Consider the following 26,043-nt stretch of genomic DNA (forward strand, 5'->3'; position numbering starts at 1 on the left):
AGTAGTATATACTAGCTTCTTTCTATGTAGATAAGACATTGCATGGGGTACCATGACACTTATTTTAGACCTTAAATTCGATCATTATATTCATTTTTGCCAAACCTTTATGACATGTCCTTGGTACAAGTATATTGGAATTATAAAGAATGATAAGCATTCTCAACCTGGTTTATTCAGTTGTCAACAGGGATCGGTGTAGCATTACCTTAGTGTTTAAATTCACATTCTGTAATAGCATTGAAGAATTTGCCTCATAAAATGGAAAGAATGAAAATAATATCCTCTTGTCCTAACACTTTTGCATGGTACTATATACTGAAATAAAAAAATACTGCTATGTGATAGGTATTTTCTGCACCTTTATGCAACATCTAACTATGGACTGGAAAACCAGTATTTGTTCTTTGTATTTATCGAATGTTTAGATCAAAATTTACTTGTTTGCAAAACCATTTTATATGTTTGAAATTTATTTTATTCAACCAGACATGAATATTTTTTAAGCAGAAACACAAATATAAATCTAGTGATGCACCAGCTCAAATCCATGAAAGAAATTTTGAAATAAGATATATTAAATTGTGTTAAAACTGACATATATAGTATTTATCTTACTATATCATACTTATAAGATGTACTTTTGTGCTTCTTTTAGAAACTATATAGATTTGTGTTAAAATGAAGCCTTACTTAAATCAGTAAGCATATTTCAGGGCAGAGTCCATCATAAGATTATTATTTTCAAATTATTGGGAACATTTGTGAAATGAAAAGACTGTTAAAGTAATTACTTCAACAAAATTAAGATACAATTAGAAGAGCCTGTGAAATTAGTTTTTGTTGTATACAAAAAAACAGTCATGATATAGTTGGGTTAACTGGAGGTGTGTAACTAAAGAGAGGAGCTAAAACATTAGAAATTTACAATCAGTATAGGAATGAAAGGGAGCTCTATACCAAATGGATTATAAAAGAAATCTGGTATTTCAACCAATATATTCTTGAATTGTTTATTTTAGAAATTTCAAATCTGTAAAAGCAAAATTGTAGTAAATTGAATGTTATAGTTTTTTTTGTTTTCAAACCATGTGAGCTGGAAGTAAATAACATGCACATACAAAGACCACAGATTTACAGCTGTGTTTTGTAAATTGACAAGTTTTACCTAATCCAAATGAGAAGTTGAAATATTTATACTCATTATAATTTCATCATCACTCAGGCAAAGTTTAATTTTTATAACCTTCAATTTTATTTGGTTACAGGGCTATCAAAAAGAAATTTAGACCCCTCTTGACACACTCACCTCTCACATTCTCTTTTTCCAAAATTGCCAGTAGTTTTCTTTTTTTAATACTTTTTAAAGGCTTTTCTCTGTAAATTGATTTATTATATTATATTGTTTCCTGTATAGAGAATTGTAAATTTCTCTGTTAGCACAAGCTTTGTTCCAATGGGAAATATATTGAGAAGTTAGTTGAATTTTTAAGGGCTCTTGCTACATAGGTAAAGAGTCAGAAAAATTGTGGGATATTGTCTGTTTTTTGCATGCTATTATTTTGTGATCTTTGGTGCATATTTAATTAAGTAAAAAATTTTGTGCAGTGCTGCCATTGGTATAAAAAGTAGGGTTAAGTGTCATCGACAGTTGACAGCAAAAAAAAAAAGACACAGTTGAAAACTTGATTACTTGTTTTTCTTACGTATTCTTTAGTTAATGTTATAAAAGTAACTAAAATGTAAAAATTGAAAATTTTTAGGTAAGATTAGGTAAAATAAAGAATACCAATAATAAATATTTTTCACAAGGTACCTTTGTGTGAGTAGCTATTGCATTATGTAATTCAGTAATGTAACATGAATCACATGATTGCCAAGTGATTCATAATTTATACCTAACTAATATTCTTACCATATAGTTCAAAAGGCATTAATGCAACAAAATTTAAGTATAAATAGGTGTATACCTTTATGAGTTTAAATCTATTGAGAATAAATAAATGTTTCATCTCATTACTGAAGTAATTCTAGAAAGAAAGAGAGGGTTATTTAGAATTTTTTGGTGGTTACAAGGTAAATCAAATTGGCCAATCTTGCACTGGGTTAGGTTAGAGAAAATAACATAAAACAAACTTCATTAAAAAACCTGAATATTTGTATACTTAAAGACTTGTCATATTTATGAAAAGTGTGTCAAATGTCGTCAAGATACTGTATTAAATGTTGATGAACTTGGTTAAATTGACTGACCTTATAGTTGTAGTGTTAAGAGATAATGCATCTTTTCATACAAATATTTTCATTAACTCTCTGATTGTAAGGCTGTGTGTATTGCACCAAGTACATAACCACCAAAGTAACCATGGGAGTAGACACGCTATAACTAATAATGTATGTGCATCTTCACAAAATCTTGTGGATATCATTAAACAATACAAGGTTTTTATATCCAAAATATCAGATTTTAAAATTAAGCATTGAGATTTTTAATTAAAGATTTGCTTGTGAATTTTTACTTGTGAAATGTTGACAATCAATCATGCAGAGTAATTCTGGTTTTAAGATTAAAAATACATTTTCTTTTCATATGAAAATTGTCAGATTTCACTTATCTAATCTCTATAACCTAAATAAGTACTGGATATTTTTCTTGTAAAAACTTTATCTTTTACCTCTTTATTTCCACTGCTTTAGTTACTTATGGGTGTTGTTGATTTGACAAACCTTGAAACCACCATAAATATTTGGAAATAATCTGAATTAGTTTTGTTTTTCTGTTTAAGAATGACTGCAGATAACAGAAGAATATAAGTGTTTATTCAAAATAGCTTAAAGTTTGTAACAGTATACATCTATTTACGTCAGTTAAATTTTTGTATTTTATTTTATTTTGTGACTGATTAATGATACCACTGTGCAAGTTGTAAATCATGTGGAGCATGTGCAGATTACAAAGAAAAAAAAAACCTTTGTGAACCTGACGATGACCGAAGAAGGTCGAAACGTTGTTCGCTCTTCTATGTAAAAGTGTTTTCTCAGCCCAAACGAGCCGTTTTTGCATATAAATTTCTCAACAAGTGGGTTTCTCGTCATCACTGATGTGCAGCTTACGTTAACATATTGAATAGCATATGACTGGCCTTTACAAAGCACAAATATTGTACTCTTCTTAATGTTAACACAACTGTTCCAGTATTTTGTAAAATACAATAACATTTTGGGGTCTCTCGGTGCAGATTCCTGTATGTGGTTAGGGGAACTCCCAGGGAAGGTTCTGTTCTTTCAGTTTACCTCCTCTGGGATCTAAACACCCACCCATGTGTTTTCCTTGCATGGCAACCTGTGAAGGGGAGGAGAGGATCCTGGTAGTTGAGGGGTCCAACCCTAACACAACACTATGGCCTTGAATTCCTGTAGACAGGCGGCCTTGGGTTGGCCCTCCTTAGGTCAGTCGGCTGGTCCACTTTGGCTAGGGTCAACCAAGTACCAGTGTTGGATGTTCTCAACAGGTGTTGTGACATTGTATCTGATACTGGTGTTTGGGTATGGCACTCACAAAACCCTGGCGTTGCTGCCGTGTCCTTGTTTGACGTCGTAGTGCATCCTCTCGTAGGACTCCATGGTGGGTTTATTATGGATTCTTCAAATAAAAAACTTAAATAAAATAGTGGAAAACACAGTCCATAGGTAAACGACCACGTCTTGAAGATTCTGAGCAACAATCTTCTACACTTATAACACCTGTTGAACCTCATTTTCTTATCCTACATTCTCTTTCAGACAAATTTTTAGGGCATATGTTTCCCTTTTTCATTCAGAAGGGACTAGAGGGACTTGCTGGCTCTCCAAAGTCAGTAAAGAAGCTTTGCTCTGGTGACATATTGGTGGAAACATTCTCATCTCAAAACAGTGAACTCCTCTTGCATTCAAAGGTGATTGGGGATACACCTATTGAGGTTACACTTCATGCTACTTTGAATTTATCACAAGGAGTTATTGTTGAGAGGGATTTCAAGAACATTCCAGGGTCAGAAATTCTTGCTGGTTCCTCCACCCAAGGAGTTTCTGCAGTGAGGCATATCTCCATTTGCAAAGATGGAATTATGATGTCAACTAATGCCCTTATTCTGACATTTACATCACCACGTCCACCTGCCACCATCAAGGCAGGTTATCTTAATTGCAGGGTGTGGTGATACTTTCCAAACCCACTCTGATGTTTCCAGTGTCAGAGGTTCGGTCATTCGAAGACGTCATATTGTGGTTCCTTGACGTGTGCTCGTTGCTGTAGCTATGACTATGATGCCTATGAGTGTGAAAGAGACACTCATTATGTTAATTGCAATGGCTCTGACCCATCCTACTTTTGTTCTTGCCCTAAATGGTTGGAAGAAAAAGAGGTGCAACATTTGAAAATGATTCATAACATTAGTTATCCTGAGGCTCGAAAGTTGCTGTCCACTACTTCATCTCGGATGTATGCTACTGCACTTCATTCCACTACTACAGTGGAAGTGCAGAGAGATCTCTCTGTGCCTCCAAAAGGAATCATTCTCAAAACAAATGAAAAGTATTTTGACCTCCATGATTAAATATGTTGATGAATCAACTTCAACACCCATCTCTGTCCTTTACATACATTCCAACAAGTCCCAAGATCCAATTCCTTTGGTTCCAGGTACAGGCATTTTCTCAGATACATCTTCTCCCATCCTAAGATACAAAACGATCATTCTTTCATGTCCTCAGTCTTTGGAATCCTCTTCCAATAGCAAAGACCTGCCCAAGGTTCCAGGGCAGGATCCATGGAGGTCGATAGACCTCTCCAGAATAAAGACAGTAAAGAAAAAAAACGTGGTCATAAACAGAAGGGTTCTCCACCCAATTTGCCTACACATAAATAAAAATGGCCACCTTGATACAGTGGAACTGTTGAGGTTTAGGTTTATGTTTTCATCTGGATGACATCAAAATACTGATTGCTTCCTACCATCCTGTATTTCTTTCCTTACAGGAAACATTTCTGAAACCTGCCTATACAGTCACTTTTTGGTGTTTTTTTTTGTACAGAAATGACAGGCTGTTTGGTGGAAGGGAGACACTGTTGGTTGATCAGCATGTGCTGACCCTCTCTTTGCCACTCAACACACCCTTGGAGGCTGTAGCCATCCATGTTTCCTTGGGTCATGCCATCACTGTTTGTTCTCTCTACCTGTTGCCTGGAGAGACCTATGATCAGTCATACCTTGATGCTCTCATTGAATAGTTGTCATCTCCCCTTTTAATCCTGGGGGACTTTAATGGACATCATATCCTCTGGGGAAGTGCTGATATTGATAGGAGAGGTTGCTATGTAGAGCGTATGCTCTCTGATCACAACCTTTCTCTGTTCAATACTGGTTCTTCTACTTATTTTCATGCACCTAGTCAGTTTTTTACTGTTATTGATCTCTCAGTTTGCTCTCCTTCGCTATTCTCCCATTTTTCATGGAGGGTTGACAATAATGAATCTTGGATTTAGTTCACAACCAGAATATCCTCCACCACCAGTTCCAAAGTCATATGGGACAAGATTTGAAAGGTCAGAAGGCAATATAATTCTGTCCCTCTCTAGATCTTGCTCTCTGATGGCCAGGAAGCAGCTATTACCTGGAGCATTGCTGATACTGTAGTTGAAAGCTTTTGCCAGGTGTCTAACACTTTTGCTCCTTCGTCCACCTTCTTGGCCATCAAGACTCGGGCAGAGCGATCACCTCTTTCCTTTCGAGCTGATTGTCTCTATGACTGTAATTGTCCCTTTACACTAGTGGAACTCAAACTAGTCTGTCATCGGTCTGGACCTGATGATGTTTACTATGAAATACTGTGCCATCTATCTCCTTCTTTTGCTATTCTTCTGATTGTTTTTAACCGGATCTGGCACCAGAATGTTTTAACTGATGCCTGGTGTCAGGCTATTGTCCTACCTTTCTCTAAACCTGGGAAGGATCCCAAGATTCCTTTTAACTACTGTACAATTGCTTTGATGAGCTGTTTCTGTAAGACCTTCAAGAGGATGGTTAATGCTTCTTTTGTTTGGTTCCTTGAATCAAACCACCTCCTCTTACCCACCCAGTGTGAGTTCCGATAACAGCACTCCACTGTGGACCACCTGAATCAACTAGAAATGTCAATCAGAGAGGCCTTTCTCAAACGACAACATCTTGTATCAGTATTCTTTGACATTGAGAAGGCTTATGGTAAAACATGGAGGTATGGCATTTTGTGAGACCTCCACATATACGGTTATGTGGCCATTTGCCCATTTTTATTAAACATTTTTTAATGGTCAGGAGATTCCAAGTTTGTGTGGGTTTGACACTTTCCCATTCTTTTCTACAGGAACTTGGAGTCCCTCAGGGCTGTGTTTTGAGTGTCACACTTTTCAGTATAAATATTAATGCCATCATTGAACAACTCTCTTTCACTGTTACAAACGGGCTCCATGTCAAGGACTTTCACATCTCTTGTCAGTCGTTGAACATGAGGTACATTGAGTTGCAGCTACAGACTGCTCTCAATCATTTACTGAAGTGGACAATAGCAAACAGCTTTAACATCTCTCTTTCTAAAACCATTTGCATGCACTTTTTCCATTAATGGGGTATTCACCCTGATCTTGAATTCTGTATTGGTGAAGTTGGGCTGCATGTGGTTCCTGAGACAAAGTTCTTGGGCTTATCTTTGATCTTTATACCACACATCAAGCAGCTGTAGGTAAAATGTACAAGAGCACTGAACATCCTCCGTGTTCCCTCTGCTACCACATGGGAGGGGATCGATGTTCTGTGCTAAAGATATATCGTGCTCTTATTTGATTGAAACTTGACTATGGACCACTGGCCTATGGCTCTTGCAGACCCTTGATCTTAAAGATGCTGGATCCCATTTATCATCAAGGACTTCAGCTCTGCACTGGGGTTTTCTGCACTATCCCAGTTCAGAACTTATACATAGAGTCTCGTGAACTTTTGCACCTCTGCTTTTTGCAACTGTCTTTACAATATGCTTTGAAACTTCATTCCTTACCGAAGCATCCCACCTGGGGTTGTGTTTTCCTTCCTTGGTGGGTCATGCTTTTTCAGAACATATGACTTGCCATTGCTCCTTTTGGATTTCATATCCAGGCACAGTTGGATGAATTGGGTCTATCCTTGGATAACATTACTGTATCCACTGGTCAACTCATTCTACCATGGCTTCTTACAGTCCCCAAGTGTGACCTTCTTTAAGTCATCTGAGAAAAGCAGACACTCAGTTATTTGCTAAACATCTTTTGAAACATTTTTCCATTTTTATTTATACAGATGGTTCAAAATCAGGTGACTGTGTGGGCTCTGCCATAGTTTGTTGTGGTTTGGTGGTTGCTCGCAGAATCCTCTCTACAGCTTCTGTGTTCATTTCTGAATTGTATGCCATTTCTCTTGCCTTGGATCACATAGAAGCTAAGCAGTATTGAAATTTCACTATTTATACTGACTAGCTTAGTTTTCTACTGACTCTGGAATCACTTCAGGTTAGTTCACACCCTGTTCTTGCCAATATTCAAAACTGACTGGCCCATTTCTCTTTAACATCTACTTCTGTCCAGTTTTTCTGGATGCTGGGCCACATTGGTATTCACGGGAATGAGCTCGCCGACACTGCAGCTAAATCTATCTGCTCTGGCACTATCACTGCTATGCCTGTTCCATACATGGGCTGTGGTTTTGTATTCAAGGCTTGGCTCTGTGCCAGCTGGCAGTCGACTCAGAGTAAGCAAGGTGAAAACAAGCTTTTTCAAATAAAACCCTATATTAGATTTTGGCTGTCTTGCTTCCATAAGGATTGGAAAGAGGAAGTTGTTCTAAGTAGACTATGCATTGGTTGCAGTTTTTTAACTCATTTTCTTTTATTTGGAACTAATGCACCATTGTGTAGTTTGTGTAACACTCGAGCCACAATAAGCCACATTTTACTTTGTTGCCATCATTATGACTCTCAAGATGGCACTATTTTAAACATATTCTGTCCCAAGGTTTGTTCATAACATTAGACAGTGTTATTGGTGATGGTGACACTGTCCACTTTGTAAATATTATTAGTTTCCAAAGGCCATTAATCTTTTAATGCCATTTAAGTTTTTTAAATTTATACATTAGACCTCCTTTTTTAATGTGACTCCCTTTTAAGAATCTAGTTCAATTTGAAATTAGAAAATTGCTGTAATGTCAAAATACTCAAAACCATGGCTGGAAAGGCCAACTTCAGGTGACTAATGCTGCTGTTTGAACTGCCCATTAGTAATCCTGATGATTTATTATCAAAATTCTGCTACAAGTCTTTTAAAACTTTTATTACTTTTTGAAAATGGCCATAACATCAAATAACTCAGAACCAGGACTGGAAAGGCCAACTTAGGTGACTGACGGTGGTTTTTATACTTACCTGTCAGTCTTCCTGGCAAGTTTTGGTAATTACAGTTATGCTACAGAAAGTCCTTTACAAATTTTATTACTGTAGTTTTTCTCTTAACGTTGTAGACTAGATATAAACATTGGTTTTATGCTATTTATGTTTTTTTTTTAAACTTTGTTTTGTTTTACCTTAATTTCCTTTTATGAATTTTACTATATTTACTTTAATATTACCTTTTTATTGGATGTTTGGCAGAGATAGTCTAGCTGCTTTGTGCCATAAAACAACAAATCAACCAACCAACCAACCATTTTGGTTGCCATACATTACACATATATAATGTAGCTATTCACAAATAAATTCATAAATGTCAGGTATTTTTCTTAAAACATAGAACAGTAAATATTATAAAAACTAATTTTTGCTACTTACCATGTCACAAAGTTTTTTGTATTTTTTAAGCCTCGTTAAATTCTACATGTGGAGGGTGTAAAAAAATATTTTTTTTAGGTTTTGTATATGCATTTTGAAATGAATTATAAATTAACTGTACAGATTCCACAAAATTCCCCTGGAATTTATCATGCTTCCTAACTAACTAAGTTGTATTTGGCTGTAAAGAATATAATTTCTTATCAGCATATTACCTTGATTACCACTCTTCAAACTCTACAATGGTAATGATGGCTTTACCCACAAAAATACTTTGGGAAGACTTGACATTATGTATTACAAAATGAGTGCTTTTTATTGGTTAAAAACATGTAATTGAGAGAAGTAAATGTCGGTAAACATATTTTCAAAACAGGAAGAGGTATTCAGTGTGGTGGTTTTGCTAATTGAAAAGATAGTGAGTTCTTATCCCAAAACATACTTCCATTGAGGGTATAATTATGTTTTGCCAGCAGCTTTGCTTGTCTAAGCACTGGTTTCACATGCTCCAGTCTTTTATACCAAACTTAAATGCCCTTGGCAACATGTAATTTGCAAATTTCTTCACCCTCTTTAGTGCACCCGCTATCCTTATACTATATATAAGTACTTCAATTAGATAATATAATAACCTTTTTTCGACAAAGCATTGGTCATGGTTTTCTCTGACAGTGTTATGTGTTACTCTGTTATGGAATGTAATTTCTGCATTGCCTTGTGGATTTCAGTGTAATTATAATTTTAAAAACACACCAAATTAGATGTGGTATTTGCAGGTATAAATTCCCATATTACTGTTGTCAACAAGGTGGTTAATCCCACCTTCTCTTCTGCTCTTTTATTATTATGGTGTCTCTGTGGTCGGAAAGGGTCACTTTTGGTTGGGGCTGTTTGTGTTTTTTCTGCTGAGAGGTGGAGACATTCATTTGGCCTGGAGTGTTTTTTTCTAGAGTTTCTGCAGTTGCATTTTATATTTATTCTGTTTTCTTATACTTTTCTTTACTAAGTAAGCTTCTCACTAGTGCAGTTTGAATCCTTTTTTATCAGTTAACTCTTTTGCAGCTGACTTGGTATAATGTACACAAGTTTTTAGACACATTTGCATATGTTAAGTATTTACACTATAACTATCGCTACTGTATGTGTACCTTTACAAAATTTGATAGACTTTTAATAAAGATTACAAGTATTTTGTACACAAAAAAATCAGTTTTTATGAAATATTTTTACTAAAGATTTACTTGTGGAAATTTCAAGTCTGTTTGGGTACCAGTCTGAGTGCAAACAAATTGATTTCATGTTATGATTAAAAACTATTTCTCATCCCAGAAATTTCAAATATTGTTTTTTTAATCTCTAAAACCTCCTAAATACATTTCAAACAGTTGTTTTCAGTAAGACTAAATTTTGTTATTTTCTATACTGTTTGTGGGGTCTATCAACTGACCAACTTCGTAATCATTATAAAAGGAAATGAATATAAATTTTGTTTGTTTTTCATGCAGAATGACTGCATATTATAACACAAAAATATGAATGTTTAGTCAAAGTAGCTTAAGTTTCATGATGATGTATATTTATTATTTTTCGTGTCTAGCTAACATTACATAACTTGCATCAGTGTAGTGCATGTGCACTTATGTTACCTATCCAGTGATATAAAAGTGACCTTTAGTCTTCAATGTCTAGGTTGTTTTAGTGGACTAGTATTTTGTAGTTTAGTCACAGTTCAATTATGTATTTTGGACATATTTCTTTATTTACTTTCTATCTTGTCAATATTGGTAATTTGTGTTCCTAATTTGTATGAAACTATATACTTAGTATTTTGACATCACAAACATCTCATTCTAACCAGTTTTGCATTCAACATAACATGTGACTCACTAAAATCTGTATTTAGATGTTCTTTTAATATTTAATTTTAATTTAAGAAATTAACTCGTATATAATATTGACTTGAATTATAATCTACAAGTTAATTCCAAACTTACTGACATAAATTTGTAAAATAGTAGTTAAATAAAATTTTGAATGTAACTCAACAAATATGATGACATAGCTTTTGACCCATGATCTGAGGTGAAAGGGTTAATCGTTTGGATTTGTAATATTTTGGGCATTTTCTTTGTCCCCATTAAGTACTCTTCCTTTGTTGGTGGTAGGGGGGACTGTTTAGTTTCTCCTCTTTCTGGAATTTCTGGTTTAGGCTGGGAGATTTACTGTTTTATTTTGTGGTGGGATAAGTCTTGTACCCTCCTCTTTCTGTTTGGTTGCTTTGGTTTTCTACCTCCTTCTGGAGGTATATTTTTTTTTAGCTGCTGACATGTTGATGTCACAAGTTAGAGTTGCTGGCATGCTTCAAGGATTTTCTCTCTCCTCTTATGTCCTCCTATATCCTAATAGGGCCTTTCTAATTCTTTGGCAATTAAGGAAGGGGACACATCCATCTCTGCAGTTTTTTTACCATCTGTTTCTCATGTCTTCAATCCAATATAATCTGATAATTTATTTTGGCCTGTCAGGCCTAGGAGTATTGTGTGACCCACTTTACCTCCTCTTATGGTGATCGTCTTGACTGGGTGTTCATTGGAATCCTTTAGTTTCTCTTTATTTTCCTCACTTTCTAAGAGATAAGTTCCCAAATATCCACCTTTGCATATTTTGGTCTTTATAGGTGAATTATTGTCTGAGTTATGTCTCATCAGATTCAGCACGTTTGTCTTTTGCTGCCCATTTTGTTTATCTAGTTGGGGACATTTTAAGAGCTGGTATTCATATTTTTGTTACATTCTTTACAGTCTAGGACAACTTTCTTTTGGGATTCTACCCACCCCAATACTGTTTTTAAAAACATCTGCTGGGTTATAAGGAGAAGGGGGGGTACTTTTGTCACAGTCTTATATTTTATTTTCCAAAGTCCCTTACACATTTCTTTCACTGAATTCCACTTTGTGAAAAGTGTACTTCCCTCAATCCAGTTTTACACTAGAAATCAATTTAATTATTCTGACTACTGGTTGCAACAGACTCTGTAGAAATGAGTTGTTCATAAGACCATCTAGATGTAAGCATCGAGATGGTATTGCGACATTATCATGGATTACAGTGAATTAAACTAAAGGGGATTTTGTCTGTCCCTGCCAATAATTTGTTTGAACAAATTGTGGTTAGTTTGTATTTAAAAATTTAGGGAATTTTTTTTTACCTATTACACTGTTTCCAGAATGCTGTTCCTCAGGACTCCCAAACATACGATACTTCTTAGATTCTGCTATCGGTGCTAGGGAGTCCTTACCACACCCAGTTTTCAGTCATTTGGGTGGTGGATAGTAGCTTTCCCTCCAGAGTGTTAGAGTGTCTTCCTCCATTGTTGGAGGAGAGGGCAAAGTTGGGACCTCTCCTACCCAGGTCCCTGGATGTTTTTTCCCAGATGTCACTAGGAGTAGCACCAACCTCAGTGGGAACCTACTTGTAATTCCAGTTCAGATTTTACACTAAACTATCCAGTTGGGGTTGCATGGTTCTTCTCTGTCTTCATTGTCGATTTTATATGTTGTTGTAGAAGGTGATTCACTATCTCCTCATAATTTTTAATGTATGATGGTCCCCACATTGGCCCTTGGTTGACACAGGTTTCATGGCCTCTACATAATTCCAGGGGCAAGTGGAATACTCTTTGTCCATTTGGTTGGGGAGTTAAGATGAATATTCTTAATTCCAGACTGGATAAGTTCTGTTATTTTGGTTGATTATGTCATACACCATCTCATTGCACTTGGTTGATGATGGCATATAAGGATGATTTCTCATGTACTATTCTATCCTTGATACAGGAACTTGGTCCTGGGTGAAGAACATATCTGTTCTGGATGTAGTAGTGTTCTCCCACTTCTGTACCACTTTTATCTTAGTACAACACTCTTCTATGCAGATAATTTCTGTATGGATCATGTTTGCACTGGCTCATCTACCTTCTCACTGACAATATATTGTCAGTGGATTGTAAGTATGTTTTGGATATTAACATTTTAATAAAATGAAAATATATTTCCAGTTATACTTACTCCTGCTGATACTCCCTCCCTGTTTCCCTCTAAGAGCTGGTGTAAGTTGTAAACGTAATTACATTATCAATGTAAGGTACTTACACAATACTAAGATAGGAGGCACATCGTGCAGTTTGAGTTGATGTTTCATTTTGTCTTGTCTGCTGTTCAGACTTTGGGCTCTGGCCTGGTCTACTTCCCTTGTGCCACCTTTGTCTTGCTCCACTTCCTCACCCGTCATTTTCATACTGCCCCACCTCACTTCATCACCTTAAACAAGTCAAATGAAAATACAAGAAAACTCCAATGTAAAAGTAAGTTATCTCCCATGAGCAGGTATGAAGAGGAACTACAACGTTCCTGACCACTCTTGTTGGGGAAAGAATTAATCAGATTTCTCTCTCTCTAAACTAAACCCCTGCCAAGTTCGTTTCATATGGAAGACCAGTGCTTAGATATGCAAAACCAATGTTGAAGAATAGCTATATTGTTAGTGGAGGCAAGCTTTATTAGAAATACATTTTCAGTTTAGGAAAACGTTAACTTTTTTATTCTAATTTGTCAATATTGGTAATTTGAGTTTTTGATTTGTTAAAAATTGTAGACTTTATATTTTATGATGTTCACAATAGAATCTGAACAAATGCAGAAGATGGTGGACCATGTGACACACAAAAAATCAATATTGAACTATTTGTTTAGTACTTTTGAATTAAGAAATTCAATAAGGTATAATACTAAAAATTTAATTACAAACTACAGTTTCTTTCCAGATGTATGGGTATATATTCATAAAATAGTAGTTTAATAAAATTGTGAATGCAAGTCAACAAAATGTGATGTGTTCTGATCATAATTTGTATGGAAAGGGATAAGCTGTTGGAATAGAAATGTGAAATGGATTTCACAGAATTAAGAAAAGACTAGCCTATGTCATATCATGAAGTGTGGTATTTTGAAGATAGTTGTACTGAATTTATACAGTTGATATCAGACTTATGCAATTTATTTATAATAATGTTTTTTCTGTCATTTCTTACAGTTTATTAACAAATTTTCATTATACAGGGTGTTCAGAAAGTCACTGTGTACTTGTATATTTATTGTGATGTGGAACAGGTGTATCTGGGAATTTTTCAGCAAATCACTGTCGCACCACATCTGTGTATCTACCACCTTCTCGGAATACGTGTTCGATGAGCCATACATGTTCTTCAGTTGTTAAAACCATATTGGGATCAAAATTTGAAATATAATAACATATGATTACAAAACTGCACAGTGACTTTCCAAACACCCTGTGTAAGACACAAACATTTACCTTGTTGCTGAGTGTTATTATTTTATGAAATCTCAAAAATGACTAAGTTACTGAAATATTTTATGTAAATTGGTATTCATTATAAGGTACTCGCATGTCTTTTTTTTTTGAAGTTCTTGTTAAAGTGGGTCTAACCAAGGAACTAGCTAGTGGTGTGATTGTTTGGGAAACTTTGAATACTTTTAATTTATGTCCAAAAGGGTGAGAAAACATTTTTTTGCAATGCATGTATTAATAGTATAGAAACAAAGTAAATTGTTCTCTGAAATTTTACTGTGTGATAGAAAAAAGACTTAACTGATATGTATGGCTTGAAATGTTTGACACAAAAAAGTAAAAGTTTTTTTTATCCTTAAGATTTAACTCTGTTGTGACAGGTTACAGGTAAAATGCCATATCCTATTTGTTGACTTACATTCAAAATTTTATTGAATCACTATTTTATGAATTTGCTATTAAGGTTGTTATCAAACAGTAGATAATAATTCAAGTTTTCATCTTATACCTTACTTAATTTTTAATTTAAAAGAGAATATTGAAAAATACACACCTAATCATTGATTTTTGTGTATCATGTGGTATGTTGAATGCAGCACTGGTTCAAATTCTGTTTTTCATGTCAAAATACAAAGTCTGTAACTTTGTACACATTAGGAAATGGAATTATCGATATTTACAAGTTAGAATGAAAAATAAAAACCTACCTTTTTTATTTTCTGAGATATTGTTAATGTACCAAATCAAACACACTGATCCTGTTTGCCTTTTTTGATATTTGGAGATGGTCCTTTGTTTACACTTAATTCTATATATGGTGTGAATAACGAATTAGAAGCTCAGAATGTCCCACACATGGTTTTCTCACACACTTTCAAATATAATGACAGTATCTCTTTCCTGCAAGATAAACCTTCATGTTGGTAAGTTGAGTCTTTCAGCCTGTTCAAAATTTCATATTTTTGTAGACCCAAATACAGCTCAGTTACTAAACTTGATAAATTATAATGGTATTCCATGGTGTTGATATTGTAATTTATGATTCTTTTGTTATTAAAATGTATATATAAAATCTTAAAAAAATGAATTTGTTTTGCCTCCTCCATGTGCAACATTTTTTAAAGCTTAGCAACCTATGACAAGTAGCAACCAAGTACAAAGGTTGTAACTATAAGATATAATTGTTTGCTTTGTCTTTATCTACTGTTTTGTGTTTTAAGAAAAATCAGTATGAAAACTTGTTTGTAATTAGAATTAATGTGTGTGTGTAATAACTGAAAAGTGACTGTATTTCAGAAAATACTAGTCCACTAAAACACAGCCAAGACAGATCACTTGGTATACGTCAATTTTGTATTCTTAGATATGGTAATATGAATGCATGTATACTGTTATTGGAATTTCTATCATGTGAGGCAGCAATGGCTGAAAGATCAATATAATAAATATATGTAAATGTATAGTGTTATGACATATGAACTAGTTTGATTAAACATTTGTGTTTTGGAGTTATAATCTGTAATCACTCTAGAAAGAAAAAAGTATAATTTATATTTATTTCCTAACTTTTTATGGTGGTTGTGAGATCGGTCAAATCTTTGTGAACTTGACGATGACCGAAGAAGGTCGAAACGTTGTTCGCTCTTCTATGTAAAGTGTTTTCTCAGCCCAAACGAGCCGTTTTTGCATATAAATTTCGGTCAAATCTATTGAACACACACACAGATTCTGATTTGATAGTAAAAATAACATAAGATGTACAGTTTTTCTTCAAAAACATTTGATAATTATCTGGAGGTCATGGAGGTTTCACATGTGAAATTTGAAAATTTTCTGATGCAAAAAGTATTTTAAATCTTAAAATGAAAATTACTCTGCATCTTGAAATTTAACATTCTTAAAGAAAACATTTTGTGAGTAACTTTTTAATTCAAATATCTTAATACTAATTCAAAAACCTGATATATTGTGTATGAAAGCCTTGTAATGTTTACCAGTAACCAGCAAAATGTTGTAAACATATGCTTATATTACAAATAATCATAGTATAATTACCCTCGTGGATACTTTCATGGTTATGAGCTGGGTGTATTCCAGATAAAAGGATTAAGGGGCAAATTAGGGTTTGATAAATTCGTAAACCTTGTGTGAAAATCAATTGTGCTTAGACTTTAGAAATTCCATGTTGTATTGTGCAGGTTTTGTCTGTTTTGATGCCTTTGTACTTTGTAATTTCCAAATATTAACTGTCATTTTTTTTCATATGTATTCAGTCTTTTGTGTTTCAGAAAGTTTTTTTTTAAATGTATAACTTGTTTCATTGTTCATACTTAATGTTAAAAGCTTAATTATAATATTCCAAGCTTACTTTAACTAGATTATTTGGTTTAGATTTGAGCAGTTTTTTTTTAAAGTGAGAATTCAGATTGAGGAAACTGTACTGGATTATACATTTTTATAGACTACATGTATCTGTTGAACTATGAAGACCTGTGCTAGCAGGGAGGATTGTTATCCTGAACTTAGTGCATAGAAGAAGTCTATACAAAAAAATTTAATTCTAAATCTTTACATTGGGTAATATAGTTAAAAGTAAATACTTCCCAGTTATGTAATAAAATTTACAAGTTACAGCTGAATACTATAGGTTTAATATTTTTATATGTAGGTAAGTATAAATTCTGCTGATTAAAATAAAATACATTTGATAGTGGTTATACCAATTTCCAGCATGGAACATCAGAATAACTTGAAGATACTTTAATATTTACATTATTATTGTAGCTGCATGTATTGATATGCTACAGCCCCCCTTTTTTTTTGTGAGATGCTATTACCTGAAAGCTGTCATTGCTATGTATGTGTGCCACTGAAATATGCATGTTGTTTTTTGAGTCATTCAGAGTGCTGAAAGAAATGTGTATGAACATATACAAATGAAAACATTATAACTGAATGTGATTACCATTTCCAGGGAAGATAAAAAGCTCATCATGCCTTAAATTCATTCTATCTTTGTGATCTTCTGTTCATACAACAAATTATTTTTAGTATTGTTAAACTAAAAGAGCTTTAAGTCAATTTTTCTAAAACCTTGTCTTCAAGATATGCTTGTAGCTACTAGAAAAAAGGCATTTCACCAATTATGAAACTTAGTAAAGTGAGAATAAATTGTGTACACAAAGAGCATAAAGCAGACAATAGTAAATGAAATGGTTTTTGTGTTTTCACAGTAGAATGGTTGTTATAACACACTTTGCTGTAATTGGTTGTTGTTTTCAAATGGCATATAAAGTAAAATTTGTTGCAGTACACTTCCAGTTCACTTGTTATGTAATAGTGTGCTGCAGCTCAACTTTGGAGAATCTTTAAGTTTATAACAAGAAATTAGCAATTGTTATTTTAAAAAGCATGGATATTATCTGAAAAAGTTAGTCTTGTTGAGGTGAAGGACAAGTATACATTTCATTTAACTCTTGTATAAATTGAGGAGAAAGCTAAGTTCTTATGTACTTAAGTAAGCAATATTTTATTGTAATTTTTTTATAAAAACATCTTTCAGAAAAGTACATATGTGTGTTTTTTATAATATTTTTAAATTTTTATATTTATTTTTCAACAGGGTAGGAAGTTCCTCAGCTTTCTCTTTCATTTGAATATCAAGTTCATTGAAACAATTCATAAGGCCATTAAAAACCAACTTCCCAACTGTTCTTTGTGAGTATGATCTTTAATGTGACGTTCTTTTGTAATATTATAACTTGTGGTCTACATGTGTCATAAAAATTAGTGTAGTGTCACATATATGTATTTAAGATTATTAGAACATATGCAGTTGAAATGTAGGAAGAATAAAAGTGTTGTGTCACAAGAGAAGAGTCTATGACTATGATATTATTGGTGTAAGGTTTAATTCAGATTGGGCCTGATACCCTTTAATATCTTTGAACCTTGTGTTGTTTTATAACTTAGATAATTACACTTCTGTTGTTAGTACTGTATGTTTTATTGTAACTAAAATAATTAAACACTAGTTATTTAACTGCACAAATCATTCTGATTTTAAAACACTTTTCCTTATTTACAAGATGTAAAAAATTACATTTCTTGAAAAAATAAGGGATGTTTGTTCATTATTAACATGAGAAAATAAATCAAAATAGAATAGTTAGTGTAATTCTGAGTTATAAATGCCATAATTATCATTTCAGGATTGAAGAAATAGAATCATGCAAAAGTATGTTATTAGTTTCTTGGTGAAACTTCTGCTCAGCAAACTTATGTATACAGATTCTGGGCCATGTACAGATTATTGTTTCTCTTGTTTTCATTCACTTTACAAATAAGGATTACTGTATTTCTATGAGTAGATTAGTGAATTGTGCTGCTCGTATTGTAGACATGCTTACGCTTTGTGCTTATTATTTTGTGAGTCTTTAGGTAACTGACAAGTTGTCATCAAGTAATAATGTTGATCAGTATGCTGAATCTAAGGTTTTCTTTATTTCTGAGGTCATTTTATGTTTCATTATTTAAGCTGGGAGTTGGAGAAAATTTCAGTTACATGATTGTGAAATGTTTGTCACATAATAAAAGGAACTGTGCCAGTTATTTTCAGGCACTTTTGCTTTAATTAAAAAAGTCAGTTAAATTATATTAGTTATAAGACATTGTTTGATTTGTGTATGTTGTTATATTTTGTTCTAAACTGCATACTTGAAATTATTTAATGTACTAATACCATCTTTACAAAAGAAAAGTAGGCTTAAGTTTCCTCAGCAGTCTAGCAGCACAAAAATGAGAACAAAAATAGGTCAATATTTCTTAGTTATTGCTAAAAAATTAATTAAAGTGTATAAATTTAAAATTGGTAAGATAATGAAAAAATAAAAAGATTCTTCTCCGGAAGTATACTTGCTAATGGTTTGTGTGTTATGTTGTTAAATGTGGTGACTTGAGCTATACATTTCTTGAGTAATTATGGCTTTTATATCAGGATTATTAGTTAAGCACAGTTTGAAATGAATGAAGTAAAGCAATTAAACTACACTCTTACAAGTTTTAAACTATTTAGGATGATTAATTGAAGTATTTTGTTACAATCTGTAGTTGGAGAAAGAGAAAATGGGGTAATTTTGATTTATTTCATACTTTTTTGTAGTGGTTATAAGGTTGGACAAATTGAGGAAGTCTGTAGTTAAATAGAGGATATAGTGTTTTAATGAAAAGGTATTTGATATTCTTTAGGAGGTTTTAAAGGTTATGAAAAGAGAATTTGAAAACTGGAAGGTGAAAAACGTTTTAAATCTTAATGCGAAAATCACCTTGTACTCAAATTACTCAAACTTTCTGTATATTCATGGACACGTCTTTAGTAAAAGTACTTTGTCAAAAATTTTTTTTTCTTAATATACAAAGACATTTAACTTTCTTCACATAGGCTTGGTCAGTGACTGGCTACATAACTTTTTTGTACTCATATTTGATACTACTAACTTTTGAAAAAATGTGTATATCTTCGTAAAATTTGGCAATTTTTCAGTAAAAAACTCTCAGCCTTTCACGTACAACAAATATTTTGTGGTGAAGTAATTTTAATAAATTGGTGAAAGATTTGTCCTTGTATATATCGAGTATTTGTTTTGAGTAATTTATATGATGTTTGTGTTAAGATTAAAAGTACTTCATCTCAGAAGACCCAAACTTCATTTGTGTAATCTCTAAAACCCCCTAAATGCATTTCAAAAGATTGTTTTCAGTATGGCCCGGCATGGCTAAGCGTGTTAAGGCGTTTGGCTAGTAATCCAAGGGTCGCGGGTTTGAATTCGGGTCGCAACAAACATGCTTACCCTTTCAGCCATGGCGGCATTATAATGTGACAGTCAATCCCACTATTCATTGGTAAAAGAGTAACCCAAGAGTTGGCGGTGGGTGGTGATGACAACCTGTCTTCCCTCTAAGTCTTACACTGCTAAATTAGGGACGACTAGCACAGATAGCCCTTGTGTAGCTTTGTGTGAAATTCAAAACAAATTAATGTTTTCAGTAGAAATTTAGATTTTATCTATTATTTTCTCCATCCTAACTATACAAGGTTGGTCAATGTGACTGTTCTCATTACACCGATTCAAATCAAAATAAAGTACTCGTCTTTTATTTCTAGAATGACTTCAAATGTAGTTTAAAACTTGTGATAGTACACATCTATTTATATTTAAATTTTATTGTTTTATTACCCATTAAATTATTTCTAACTACTTTTCATGGCATAAGTTGTAAATAATTTGGGGAATATACAGTTCATGTTACACTATTGAATTACATTACCCACGAGCTACTTCAAGCTGCTAACATATGTGCTTTGTGAAATATTTTTACTATTTTATTATTATTTAATTTACCTGATCTAACCTTAACTAACCTAAAGATATCTATATTTTTACATTGTAGTTACTTTTATAATAATAAGTAAATAATAAACATGAAAAACAATAAGGTGCTTACCCAAGTATTCTTTTTTTATTATCAGTTGTCAAGGATAATTAACCCTGCTTCTTTTATGCTTATGGTTGTAGTGCATTAAATAGTTTTATTTAATTAAATGATGCACCAAAAAACATTGATTAATAACATGCAAAAACAGACAATCTCCTTTAACAGATATAATTTTTCTGGCTTTCTAACTATGTGACAAGAGCTGTCACATAGTTAACCAAGCTAACCATTGTGATTCCCATGGGAACTGAAGTTGTATTATAAGTGAAATTCGTACTTATTTATTTGGAACATAATATAATGTAATATCATCTTACTTCAAATTTAAGACACATCTTTTTTACATGTTTTCCAAAGTGAAAATTAGGGTGCATCTTAAATTCAGGGTATTATTTTTCACTCTTTGAAAGCCTCATAAACATCGTTTTCCTCAAACGACAGAGATTTTCAAAAATATCCTGCATTAACAAACACATAAGACTATATTTATAAAAAAAACAACAACTTAGCTTTGAAAGACTAAAAATCACCCAAAACGTCAAATTTAGCAATGTCAGTGCCTGTAGCAGTGTAGTTGGATATCACCGTCCTCAGTCTTTGTCTGACAAAATTATAAAATTTTGAGTGTAAGACACAAACCTTTTGCATATGCTCAGTAAAGGGTACCATTGGCAAGAGGGTTAGTAAGAGTTGTGACACTATGCATACCACATTGAAAGTTATAGTATGGATATTTTCATGGTTACCTGGTGGCTTCAAAATTGGTCAGAATGACTGATCACATGGTTAGAGTTTATGTACATGGTTTGTTTACATAAAATGTGGTGACCTTTCAGTAAACTTTAACAGTCTTTTGTGTACAAAAAAATCAGAGCTTTAAAGTAATTATATATTTTTACTAAAGATTTATCTGAATTTTTAAGTCTTCTGAATTTAAGATATTCATATGTTTCAATTAAGTAATTTTCCCATTATCAAAAGCTTTTATTTTGTTGGAAATGGCTAGTTAGTTTTTATTTTTTTCTACATTTGTGAATGTTTAAAATCATCACTGACTTCAGTAAATCTGAATAACCTGAGTGAGAACAGCAACATGTAACTTAAAACTTCTGCTTCAATGAGGTGCCTTGTTGAACTCTTTTATAGGTAATCATAATGCTGAAATATTGAATGTGCTATGAAAGTTTTCTGACTTGCAGACTTATTGTGCTACAGTAAAGAAGTGAAGGACAGGATATACAATGTATATTCAAGATTTTGAAGCTGATAATGTAAAAGGCAAAGTTGAGTTAGGAAATTAATACTCAAGTTAGTACTAAACAGAGGTGTCTTTAAGCCTGATCACAGAATTTTAATATATTGTCAGTGTTCTTGGTAGTGGAAAATTGCAAGTTGGTCCATTTTCAAAATGCAGTATTTTAAGGTAACTTTTTACAAAAATAATTTTTTACTATATTTGTAACTACTTAATTTTACTTTTTCAATAGTAAGCTATAAACATTTTTTGTCATATGAAATAAAACTTATTTCAAGTGTTATACATGTGCTATTTCCAGGAACCAAGCAGAAATGTATGGAAAAGTGTATTTTCGAGCTTGGTTGAATTCAACAGGAAATTATAGAGAGGTATTTGTGTTTTTCTCTTCTATAAAAATAGTACTAAGGCATTGAAGAATCAGTTTTTTGAGGGAACAAAAAAACATAGAAACTGAAAATTCTAAAAGAAAATTTTAAATGATAAAAATGAAATTTTGTTGAAATTGAACATCAAAAATGTTAACAAACTTCAATTTACACTTGTAATAATCAAATACTGTATTTGTCACTTTCATTAATATTAATGTAATAGCTAAAAGTAAATGTAATTCCTAGCTCATACATATTCCACAATCATGCAATCATTATTCAAATTTATATATCATGTGAGAATAATGTTAACCTCCCACTGCCTGGGAAGCATTTACTGTTCATGTACAAGGTTTTAGTGACTTACATTCAACACTTGATAAAACTACTTTTGTTTCTATTATACCAATTAATACAGTTTGAAATTGTAGCTAATAATTCATATTTTAATAGTTTATAAGTTTTAAGTTCTTAATTTTATGAAATAATATTTCAAATATTCCTGAATTTCCCCTAGTGTGAGAAATGTGACATATTTTCTCGAGGTATCTCTTCTTCTCTGTTTTATTCACTATCTCTACAATAAGTACAAAATGTAATGTAAATTACTCATAAAAATGTCATTTCTCAGACAAACCATAAGTTTTATAACATTTATTTTTGTTTGGTTACAGAGCTATCAAAGAGAAAATCAGATTGCTTTTGCCACAGTCACTTGTCACATTCTTTCTTTCAAGATTTGTTAATAATTCTCCCTTTAATTTAATTATGTATCTCCTAAAACCAATATAAAATCAAGATTTATGTGTATCAAATGTTATATCGTATTATGTTGTGTTCCAAATAGATAAGCATCAATTTCACTTATAATACAACTTTGGTTTCCATGGGAATCACAATAGTTAGCTTGAATGAAGTTTTAATGGTCCTTGTCGCATAGTTAGAGAGCTAGGAAAATTGTTATAGATTGGAAAATTGTCTTCTTTTTGCATGTTATTATTCTGTGTTCTTTAGTGTATTGTCTAATTAAATAAAAATTTAGTGCATTACTACCATTATGGTTAAGTGTCATTGACAGTGAACAGCAAAAACAAAAATAAGACTCAGGTAATACTTTATCTCTAATTTTCCATGTTTATTCTTCATTTATTATTACAAAAGTACCTAAAATGTAAAAATAGGGATCTCTTCAGATAAGTTAGTTAGATTAGGGAAAATGAATAATAATAATAAGTGTTTCATGAGGCACAGATGAGCTGCTAGCTTGTGGATAATGTAATTTACTAGTGTAACATGAGCTCCATAATTCCCAAGTGATTTACAACTTATTATGATGAGGACAGAAGTTTTAAAGAGTACTAAAACAGAAAAATTTAAGTGTTTGTGTGTGTATGCTCTTACGAGTTTAAATACACTTAGGACAAATGAATGTCATTTTATGTTACAATTTGAAGTCCATCTAGAAAGAAAAAAGTATTTAATTTTTTTTTAAATAAGATTTTTTTGTGGTTACGAGGTTTGTCAATTTGACCAACACTGTATAGAGTTATTAGGTAGAAAAAATAACAGACAAAATATAAAGTATTACTAAAAACAAACATTTGAAATGTATTTAGGAGGTTTTAGAAGTTAAGAAAATTGAATTTGAGATTTTTGAGGTGAAGAAAAGTATCTTCAATCTTCATATGAAATTCACTTTGTTCTTGGACTAGTAGAGATAAATACTTAATATATTAATGAAAAAAATATTCTGTTTTAGTTTCTTAAAAGTACTTCACTGAAATATATGATTTTTTTTGTATGTGAAAGACTCAATATTTACTGAAAGTAAATTTTGTGAAGATATAATGCTGTATTGAAAGCTAGTTGTATCAAAACTATAAGGACTAAATGGGAATAAAGAGGTCACATGGTTGGTCAAACCATCTAAGCACACCCTGAGAGAATTAAACCACCATAAACTAAGTTTGAAGAATCAGTTTTTAAAGGGACAAAGCATTAAAAATGACACATACACACATATTTATATGAGTAAATGCAATTTTTCAAATTATTTTGGTATTTCGTAAAGTACAAGGCCAAAAAATATTGTTACAAACCTGACTTAATTGCCAAAAGAAAATTGTGTAGATATTGCAAGGTTTCTTGTAATAAAGTTTGTATTGCATTTATAATTTTGCACATAGGGGTTTTTAAATAAAGATCTACTATGTTTGCTTGAGATATTATTCTTTAATGTAAAACATGTTTTGTGAGAATTTGATTCTTTGCAGTAGGTTAATTTATTACATAATATATAGAGAAAAGAGTAAAGGGTATGGAAGTAATTATTTTCAGTATCATAACAGAATTACTAAATACATTTTTTTATTAAAAAATACCTGAGTAACTTAACAAATGATATATGTTACTTTCACTAAATTTGAAAAATCTTTTTTATGACCTAATTTTTCTTTCAAACAAAGCTATGATTATATTATTTAGATTATCTTTTCTTTTTTTTTTTAATTTATAGAAAATAGAGCAGTTTTGTATTCAAGACTTTATGTTTTATGCTGTCCATGTTCCTAGGAACATCAAGAAATCTCTGGCTCCACTTCTGAGAAGAGTATGAATTTGAATTTATTTTTCTTATTACATTATCTTATTAGTAAAAAGAAGTATTTGTTTTAATTGTTTTCCTATTACCCTTTCAATATTTTATTACACATATCTCATTTAAATTGTAAGAGAGTAGGGATTTAATTTATGATTGATTTTTATAAAATTATAACCTGCAAATAGATTTTAAACAGACAAGATATTGGAATGAAAAATCACTTTGTTTATTGCAAAATATTCTTCAATATACATAATTATAGTAAGTCCATTTGTAATTGGTCAAAAAGCAAAGTTTAATAATCCTATCACAACAGGTCACAAGTCAAATGTCATGCCATGTTTGCTGACTTGTATCCAAAGTTTTATTGAACTACTATTTTATGAATTTATATTTAAGTTTGGTGTCAAATTATAGATTATAATTCAGATGTTAATATTATGTATCAGTTAATTTCTTCATTTAAAAATAAACAGTAAAAGAACACACCTTAATATTGATTTTTTGTTTGCCATGTAGTATGTTGAATGCAGCACTGGTTCAAATGTTCGTGATGTCAAAATACTGATTGTATAGCATCATATGAATTAGGAACTTAAATTACCAATATTGACATCATATAAAAGAACAACTTCATATCTTTTCTATTTGTTGAGATATGGCTTTGGTACAGAATCACAGTAGCCCCATTCATCTCTTTCCATTTTTGGAAACGGTCCTTTATATAAACTTACTTCAGTATATGATGTGAATAACTAATCAACAGCTTAGAATGTCCTCTTAGTTGTTAACTCAGCCAGTTTAATATGTTAGAAGCTATTTTGTTTTTTTAACCAAGATTTCAAGCAGGTAGGTTGTGTCTTTAGTCCGCTGAAATTTATGTATATTTTTAGATAAAATACAGCTTGGTTACTAAGCTTGATAAATTATAGTGGAATTTTGCAGCATCAATATAGTTTCTATGATTTTTAGGTTATTCAAATGTGTATATAAAACTTAAAATAATTTAGTTTGTTTTACATATCGTCCATGTGTAAAATTGGAAAAGTATTAGCAATTTATGACAAGCAGCAATCGAGTACAAT

The 26,043-nt window shown here is 32.2% G+C and overlaps 1 protein-coding gene across 3 annotated transcripts in view; it reads left to right on the top strand.

Moving 5' to 3' along the window:
• Positions 1 to 26,043, top strand: part of LOC143237811 (condensin-2 complex subunit G2-like) — a 97,665-nt gene that overhangs the window by 22,141 nt on the left and 49,481 nt on the right. For all 3 annotated transcript variants that reach the window (XR_013020279.1, XM_076477428.1, XM_076477429.1), the window contains exons 7-9: positions 17,861 to 17,955; positions 22,290 to 22,359; positions 24,875 to 24,967. Coding sequence is in view for 2 of the 3 variants with exons in the window: in XM_076477428.1 (XP_076333543.1) it covers positions 17,861 to 17,955; positions 22,290 to 22,359; positions 24,875 to 24,967 (258 nt within the window). In the remaining variant the exon portion in view is untranslated. The remainder of the gene's footprint in view (positions 1 to 17,860; positions 17,956 to 22,289; positions 22,360 to 24,874; positions 24,968 to 26,043) is intronic.

The sequence above is a fragment of the Tachypleus tridentatus genome, chromosome 13 (assembly GCF_004210375.1).
Source record: "Tachypleus tridentatus isolate NWPU-2018 chromosome 13, ASM421037v1, whole genome shotgun sequence".
NCBI classification, from domain to species: Eukaryota; Metazoa; Arthropoda; class Merostomata; order Xiphosura; family Limulidae; genus Tachypleus; species Tachypleus tridentatus.